General features: G+C 51.8%; 1 protein-coding gene across 1 annotated transcript; it reads left to right on the top strand.

Moving 5' to 3' along the window:
• The first annotated feature begins 435 nt into the window (after positions 1 to 435).
• MIEF2 (mitochondrial elongation factor 2) lies at positions 436 to 8,292 on the top strand. Its single transcript, XM_070761442.1, has 4 exons — positions 436 to 576; positions 3,811 to 4,078; positions 5,460 to 5,631; positions 6,773 to 8,292. The coding sequence occupies exons 2-4, from the start codon at positions 3,932 to 3,934 to the stop codon at positions 7,813 to 7,815; spliced, it is 1,362 nt and encodes a 453-aa protein (XP_070617543.1). The 5' UTR covers positions 436 to 576; positions 3,811 to 3,931; the 3' UTR covers positions 7,816 to 8,292.
• The last annotated feature ends 28 nt before the right edge of the window (positions 8,293 to 8,320 follow it).

Below are 8,320 nucleotides of genomic sequence, written 5' to 3' on the forward strand. Positions count from 1 at the left end.
GGCCGCTAAACGAGCCGTCGTAAGTCGAGGACTGGGTGCTTTAAAAAGGGTGGGGGCAGGATACATTCAGCAAACATTCAGCGTTTCTGCATTGCTACATTGGATATTCCATTAATTCCTATCATCATATACCTATTAATGAATTACAGTGATTATAATTTTTTGGTCCTTTTTTATTTATTTTTTGTTGTTTGCTTTAAAATATATTTGAAAATTAATCAACTTTTCTTTTTTTTAAAAAGGAGGGGAGGGTTAAAAAAAAAGAAAAGAAAGGAATGAAATGCCGCCCCGGGTGTGTGGGCTGGGTTTCTCCACTGGAGAGGAGCCTCCTGGCTCAGCCAAGTCTACCTGCCCGAAGTAGCGCGCGGCCCCTTTAAGGCGGCGCAGTCCCAGGGAAGCGGAAGCGGCCGCAGACGCTCGGCGTTCGCAAGGGAAAGTGAAGGGGGGGGGGGGGAGGCGGACGTCGCTCTGCCATTGGCTGGGCGGGGAGAGGGGCGGAGCTTCGGCTGGCGTTCCGTCTACGGCCCTGCGCAGTCGGCTGGCGGTGGTGGAGGGGCGGCGGGGACACTTGGGCAGGTGGGTCCGGGGGGCGGGAGGCTCTGGGGGGGTCACGGGGGAGGGCGCTTGGAAGGGCGGGGGGGCTTGGGCCGGGGTCTTGCAAGGGGAAAAGGAGGGGGTCTTGCAAAGGGAGGGGGTCTTGGAAGGGCAGAATTCTTGCAAGGACTCTTGGAAAGGGAGGGGTCTTGGAAAGGGGTCTTGGGCCGGGGTCTCTAGAAGAGGAAAGGGAGGGGGTCTTGGAAGGGCAGGGGGTCTTGGGCAGGGGGGTCTTGCAAGGGCAGAATTCTTGCAAGGACTCTTGCAAAGGGAGGAGGCCTGGGCAGGGGTCTCAAGAAGAGGAAAGGGAGGGGGTCTTGGAGGGGAAGGGCGCTTGGAAGGGCAGGGGGTCATGGGCAGGGGGTCTTGCAAGGGCAGAATTCTTGGAAAGGGAGGGGTCTTCGGCCGGGGTCTTTGGAAGGGGACAGGGAGGGGGTCTTGGAGGGGAAGGGGAAGAGCCGGGCAGGTTGGAAAAGGCTTCTTCTTTGGCTGGGGGCAAAAGCCGCCCTCTGGTTGAAATGAGGAGGGGGCTGATTATTATTATTTAGCTCTGCTTTTGTTTAAATGCCTCCCATCCCACCCCCGCTGGGAAGCTGCGCAGTCTGCTCCGTCCTGGCCCCACGGTCCCTGGGTCAGAGTCCTCCTCCAAGGCGCCTTGGGGCTAGCGGAGGCCTTGTCTTGCAAGGAGACTGCTGGAGTAAAGACTCCTTGGGGGAGAGGAGGGGGCTTCCCAGGTGCCAGGGGCTTCCTTTCCAAGCCTTCACTTTGGCTCTCTTCTTAATTGAAGACTGGCCATCTCTGCAGGGTTGGCCTGCCTTGTTGGTCTCCTTCTGTGACCTATGGAACGGCCGTCCTCCCCCTCGCCCCCCCCCAAACTATAGCTCCCAAGGCTTGGCTCTCCCCCAGGTATCAGAGCCAGGGGGTTTCCCGGAGCCCAATTGAAGGGCTTTCCTGTGATGGGTTAGTGATGCCAGGCCTTGGTTATCGTATTATTATTTTGCACCTTTTGTTCAGTTGTGTGTGTGTGTGCGTGTCATATTGTGCTGTGTTTTCCTTGTGGGTTGCTTGTTAGCCACCCAGAGTCCTTTCCCACTGGCAGCCATGAGCATTTTTTATTTCTAAATAAACACATTTTTCTAGTAGCCACAAAGGCTTCAGTGGATGGGAATTTGCAGCCTTGCAGGTTCTCATGGTGGGACGGCACCTATCGTGGCTTCTGCCTCCTGGCTTGTTAATAAGCCATGTTTTAGTTTGTTTGTTTTGTCAAGTAAGTATATAAGGATGTGATATTTATGTACATGATACTAGTAAGAGAGAAACATTAGGACAGGGGACGGAAGGCACATTGGGGCTCTTATGCACGGCCCTCACTGACCCCTTAGTCCAAATGCTATTGCTATTCCTCCCTCGCTCCCCTTTCTTTTTCCTTCTCCATTTCTCCTTCCTTTCTTATTTCCTTCCTTCCTTCCTCCCTCTCATTTCTTTTTCCTTCTCCATTCTCTCCTTCTTTCTTTCCTTCCTACCTTTTTCCCTTCCTTCCTTCCCTCCCTCCCTCCTTTGTTCCTTCCTTCCTTTTGTTGAGGATCCAGATTGTTGGGGGCGAGAGGCTGACTCTGTAAATCACTTGGAGAGGCCTGTAAAGCACCATGAAGCAGTATATAAGGCCAAGTGCTGTTGCTATTGGTAAATGAAGTGTCAGGGGTGGTGGAAACTGGGATAGCGGCCACCCAAAAATTAATAGATGTGGTTTAAATAAGAAAGGAGTCAGGCTCCTCTGTAAGAAACCCACTGTTGGAGGCACCGCAGGCTCAACCTAAGCTGAGTTTCCTGGCTGCACGCAGCTTGGTGAGGGCCCCAGAGTCCTTGGGGGAGATGCATTCTGCACGTGCTTTGGAGCCCTTTGCACGAGGGCCCACCCCTGCCTGGATTTCGGCCTGGGGAACTGGCTGCCGGACCACCGGGATATTGTTACCTTGCTTCAAAAATAGCCTCCAGAAACCTGACCCTTGTCTGCTCCGGAACTGAGGAATTCAGCCGTCCGTCCTTGGGGGGGCTGGGAGAATCCATTGAGCTCCGTTGAAGGACGTTTCTGGGGGGCGTCTGGTTGGCAGCCCCTGGGGGGCATCTGTAGCAGAGGGCTCCTTCCTTTCCCCACGAAGGGAAACCAGGAGAAGGGGAAACCTGGCCTTTTCTGCAGATGGCTGGATCCGGGATTCTTTTCCCAGGGTTCTGGGTCCCCATGGCGACATCTTATGGAATGTTTTGACTCACAAATGCCAGTGGGGTTGTGGCGGGGCAGGAAGGCAGCTCTCTGGCCCCCACCGAGGTTGGCAGCTGGTGGACGGACCCTGGACTGACTCTTCCCTGGGTGGGTACTTTACAGCAGTCCGGCTGGGGGATGCTGGGCATTGAAGCCCAGCCAACGTTAGAGGTTGCGTTACGACCCAGCTCTGCCTCGTGGAGACCCCCGGAGGGACCCTCCTGCCCAAATACTGGTGGTTTTGGTGCACGTTGGATTAAAACACTTAAGCTGGCTGGAGAATTCTGGGAATTGAAGCCCTCCCACCTCAAGGGCCCAGAGAGGTCGAGAAACACGAGGCTAGAGGGAGGATAGGTATGTGCATAGGTAGGTAGAGGACTAGATGGATGAGGAGGGAGAGAGAGACGATAGATAGAAAGATAGATTAGATCAGGGGTCTCCAACCTTGGCCACTTTAAGACTTGTGGACTTCAACTTCCAGAGTTTCTGGCTGAGGAACTCTGGGAGTTTAAGTCGACAAGTCTTAAAGTGGTCAAGGTTGGAGACCCCTTGAATAGATAGATAGATAGATAGATAGATAGATAGATAGATAGATAGATAGATAGATAGATGATAGATAGATAGACAGACAGACAGACAGGTAGGTAGATAAGGAGATAAAATAGATAGACAGCTCAATCAATAGATAAGATAGATTAGGTAGATAGATAAGATAGGTAGGTAGATAAGATATAGATAGATAAGATAGACAGATTAGATAAATAGATAGATTAGATAAATAAAGAGAGAGAAACATCTATATAGATTATAAATGATGCAAAGAGATGATAGATGATGGCAGTTGCATAGATGAATGGATGGAGACAATAGAGATAAAAATGGATGGATGGATGGATGGGTAGATGGATAGCCAGGTAGATAATTCTGTAGCTAATCCTCTTCTCTGCCTCTTGCAGGTCTGAAGGCTTCCAAGAATGCCCCGGTCCTCGTTGAATCTTCCTGCCTTCTCTCGGTTGCACCCATAAATACTTTTCCCCGGCACTTGCCCAAATCGGCACGGACCTCTGGAGACGCACGATGGCAACCTATGGCGGCAAGCAGGGCAAGAGGCAGGATGAAAGCAGCCTGGGCAGCCTGGTGGACCTGGTGCTGGCCAACGCCCGGGTGGTGCTGGGGGTCAGCGGTGCGGCTATCTTGGCCCTGGCCACGCTTGCGGTCAAGAGGGTGAGACCAACCAGCCCTGTCCTCTGCCGCGGGCGACCCACATATATTGGGATGACAAACGTGCCTTGTTAGTGGTCGTTGTGAGTTGTAAATGTGTAGCAGGAGCTGTTCGTCTTTGCTAACTGTTGTTAGTCGCTCTGGATCCGTTTCAGAATGAGTGACATATGCCGTATTTTTCAGAATATAAGACACACCTAAAAGAGGCTGAAAATTCAGATGTGTCTTATTATTATTTATTAGATTTGTATGCAGAATATAGCTCTTACTTTGCAGGCTCTTTCGTTGTTTCTCTCTGCAAAGAATGTTTTCCAAGCCTTAAGTCTTTGCAGGGTTTGTTTCATTACTCTAACTTGCTCTGAGTAAGTTTCTTTCCAGCCCTAACCAGGTGCTAACGATGTTCCCAGCTCTTACCCGCTTGCAAGCTCTTTCATTGTTACTCTGTCAAGAATGTTTTCCAAACCGTTTTTGCAATTTTTTTAAATTGCTCTACTGTTTCTTTCCAGCCATAACCAAGTGCTAATAATGTTCCCAGCTCTCGCTTTTTCATTGTTACTCTTTGCAAAGAATGTTTTCCAAGCCTTAAGTCTTTGTAGGTTTTTTTCATTACTCTAACTTACTCTGGGTAAGTTTCTTTCCAGCCCTAACCAGATACTAACAATGTTCCCAGCTCTTGGTGGCTTGCAAGCTCTTTCATTGTTACTCTCTCCAAATAAGGTTTTTTAAATGCTCTAACCAGGGGATAAAATAATGTGCTGAAGCTGACCAGACTAAGGACGCTGGTCAGATGAATACCTGGTAGGCAGATTCTTTTCCCTATTGTCCTCCCAAAAAACTAAGGTGCGTCTTATACTCCGAAAAAGGTGGTAAATACAATCAACAAACAAGTCAACCAGGCCCACGGAAGCCTTAGGGGCCTTCAAGCCTTGCTCTGCTCCGGAAATTGTATTTGTGTCCTAAATATCGCCACTGGCCTCTTTTGGGGCTGGGTGGATTACTTGCGGATTTGTGATTTGTAAAGACCCGCAAAGGCATTTTTTTCTTTTAATGCTTCTCCTTCTGTCGTGGCTCAGTGGAGCATTAAACGTGTGGGCGTGAGGGGTGGGCACGCATGCGCCGGCTGTGCCTGCATTTTGTTGGGAAATTGCAGAGGGATTAACTAAACTCCCCTCCAGCTCGAGGACATCCAGGTCTCTTTTTAATTTCATGATGCAGATTCTGGCCTTTCCGGTCCCTTCTTTAAATCAGGGGGGGTCTCCAATCTTGTCAGTTGGCTGGGGAATTCTGGGAGTTGAAGTCCACCGGGCTTAAAAGGTGCCAAGGCTGGAGAGAGGCCCCTTTGTGCCTCCATGCTAATTGGGGAAGGGTCTCTCTCCTCCTACAGTTCATTGACCGAGCCACCAGCCCGCCGGGCGATGAAGACGACATGAAAGCCAAACAGAAGACCCTGGAGGAGAGCTGGCAAGAGCTGAGCCTGATCAAGGGGGTGTCCAAAGCACAGCGGCAAGACCTCGAGGAGCCCCTGCTGTCCCCCGTCGTAGCTGCACCTGCGGAAGGTCAGGCTGGGCTTAGGGGTGGGTTGATCTTTCCAGGGTGGGGGCACTTCCTGAGGAGACCTGCTCCAATCCTGTGGTGGTGGCAGTGGTGATAACAATAGCATTTATATACCGCTTCACAGCCCTCTAAGCGGTTTACAGAAAGTAAGCCTCTTGCCCCCAACAATCTGGGTCCTCCTCCCCCCCCTCCATAAGTGAGGAAGGGAAGGGAAGGGAAGGGAAGGGAAGGAAGGAAGGAAGGAAGGAAGGAAGGAAGGAAGGAAGGAAGGAAGGAAGGAAGGAAGGAAGGAAACCTAAGAAGAGCCCTGCTGAATCGGGCCAAAACTTGAGTAAAGCATTCTGTGTCCCACAACAGCCCAATTGTCCATGGGGATCCTCCCTTTCCCTTGACCCCCAACAAAGGGTACCCAAGGGAATCCTGCCTGCCTCAACCAACAAACAGGTGGCACTTGGACATCCATTTCAATAAGGGAGAGAAGGAAGGAAGGAGAAGGAAAGAAGGAAGGAAGGGGAGAGGGACAGAAGGAAGGGGGAGGGAGGGAGACGTAGGAAGGAAGGAAGGAAGGAAGGAAGGAAGGAACAATAGCTATTCCAGAACTGGACACAGTATTCCAAATGTGGTCTCACCAGCGGGATCACAATCTCCCTCTTCCTGCTTGTGATACCTCTAGCTATGCAGCCAAGCATCCTACTTGCTTTCCCTACCGCCTGACTTCACTGTTCACCCATTTGGAGACTGTCGGAAATCACTACCTCTAAATCCTCCTCTTCTGAAGTTTTTGCTAACACAAAATACTGCAATACTCTGCAATACTCAGATTCAGGATTCCTTTTCCCCAAGTGCATTATTTTACATTTGGAAACATTAAACTGCAGTTTCCATTGCTTTGACCACTTCTCTAGTAAAGCTAAATCCTTTGCCATATTACAGACGCCTCCAGGAATATCAACCCTATTGCACACTTTAAGAGTCATGGGCAAGTAGGCAAACCTTCCCTACCAAACCTTCCCCTAGGTCACTCACAAAGTTATTAAAAAGAATAGGACCCAGAACAGACCCTTTATTTATTTATTTATTAGATTTGTATGCCGCCTCCGTGGCTTCCCGTGACTGACACCTTTTTCTCTGTCTTCCTTGCAGACTCTAAAGACCTCGTCCCGTCCTCGGGGGTCCCCCTGCTCTGCCTCACTCTTCAGGAGAAACTTCTCTCGTTCTACAGGGATCACATCTACGTCTCCGAGGCGGAAAAGGCTGTCGGGAAGCAGCTGGCCGAAGACATCCGTGGGGAGCTGCAGACCTTCCTGAGAAACAAGTCTTTGGACAGCCTGCCCTTTGGGGACATTTCCCTGAGCGGCTACCTTTGCGACGACCTCGTTGACCAGCACCAACTCGAGGTGGTCTTCAACCTCCCCTTGGTCCTAGAAGACCACCTTTGGCGCTTCATCGGTGGGGAAGAAACCCTGGTGGACAACTCGTGGTACCGGATGATCAAACGGGACGGCCTGGAGTATTTCCCGCGGGGGAGTAGCCCTTGGGACAAGTACCTTGTAGGCGGCTACCTATCGTCCAATTCGATCAACGAGGCCCTCTTGAAGACTTTGGTGGCCTCCGTCAACTGGCCCGTCATCGGCAGCCTGCTGGAATGCCTCATCCGGCCTTCCATGGCTCCCAGGGAGCTCAAGTTGGAGGTCAGGCACGAGGTGGTCCACCTAGACGTGACCCTTTGCCCGGTGGTGGAAACGGAAGGCAAGGCTTTCCTCGCCACCTTCTCTGGGGAACCCGTGGAGAACCTCTGGCGGTGGAGCTTTTACGCGGCGGAGGTTTCCAAGCTGAAAGAGCTGGACGGCGGAGACGGGGGCATCCGGCAATGTTGCCTCCTCCTCTTGAAGGCCACTTTCGCCAAACACCCTTTCTGGAGCAGAATTACCGGCAGCGACTTGACTCACGTGATCCTCCACCTGAGCCGAGCGGAGCCGGACTGGTCAGAGGCCGTGCTGGCCGTCAGGTTCCAGCAGGTCTTGGAGGAGCTGGTCCAGTACCTGGCCAAGGGCTCCCTCCCTTGCTTTTTCGACGAGAGGATCGACCTGTTGAGCCGCCTGCTCCCGGAGGAGGTCGACGAGATCGGCTGCACTTTGTACGAGGCGTTGGCCATGCCTGACCTGGCGGACGGGCTGGGTTTGTAAAGCGGTCACCGGCCGGGCTTCCCCTTCACCCCACAGATGTGTCCTCAGCTGCAATGCTTTTGTACCGAATGAAATGAAAATATTAGCTCTTGAAAAAGTAAAATGGCCCTTGGTTGTAAGCCCTTTGTACTTGCTGCTCTCTTAGCGGATTCTTTTGCCCTTTGGAGCAGGAGGTCCTACTCCGGGGAGCGTGTCCTTTCTCCCCAGGGCAGGATCGGAGGGCTGAGGCCGCAGAGGGGAGCCCGGCCCCCTTCCCTCCTCTCGGATGTCCCCATTGCTGGAGTTCTGAACTCTTGTGGAGGTCCCTCTGAACGTGACAATGCCCTCTCCCGAGGCTCTGAGGGTTGGCGGTGTGTGTGGAAGAGGCCTCTGCTTGGCGGGGAGGAGGAGGAGGTTCTTCCGGTTTTTAAAAATGAATGAATAAATAAAGCAAGCGAGCAGAGAAGCTCAGGTCGCTTCTGAGCGTCCAGGAACCAACTTCTGACGTTAACTTGTGATTTTTTCA

This window comes from Erythrolamprus reginae, chromosome 9, assembly GCF_031021105.1.
Source record: "Erythrolamprus reginae isolate rEryReg1 chromosome 9, rEryReg1.hap1, whole genome shotgun sequence".
In the NCBI taxonomy this organism is placed as follows: domain Eukaryota; kingdom Metazoa; phylum Chordata; class Lepidosauria; order Squamata; family Dipsadidae; genus Erythrolamprus; species Erythrolamprus reginae.

Excerpts from the sequence above, each read along its gene's own strand:
- MIEF2 (XM_070761442.1), top strand. The coding sequence starts at position 3,932 with ATGGCAACCTATGGCGGCAAGCAGGGCAAGAGGCAGGATGAAAGCAGC. Across the intron at positions 4,079-5,459 it reads CCACGCTTGCGGTCAAGAGG|TTCATTGACCGAGCCACCAG; the intron begins GTGAGACCAACC and ends CTCCTCCTACAG. Across the intron at positions 5,632-6,772 it reads CGTAGCTGCACCTGCGGAAG|ACTCTAAAGACCTCGTCCCG; the intron begins GTCAGGCTGGGC and ends TCTTCCTTGCAG.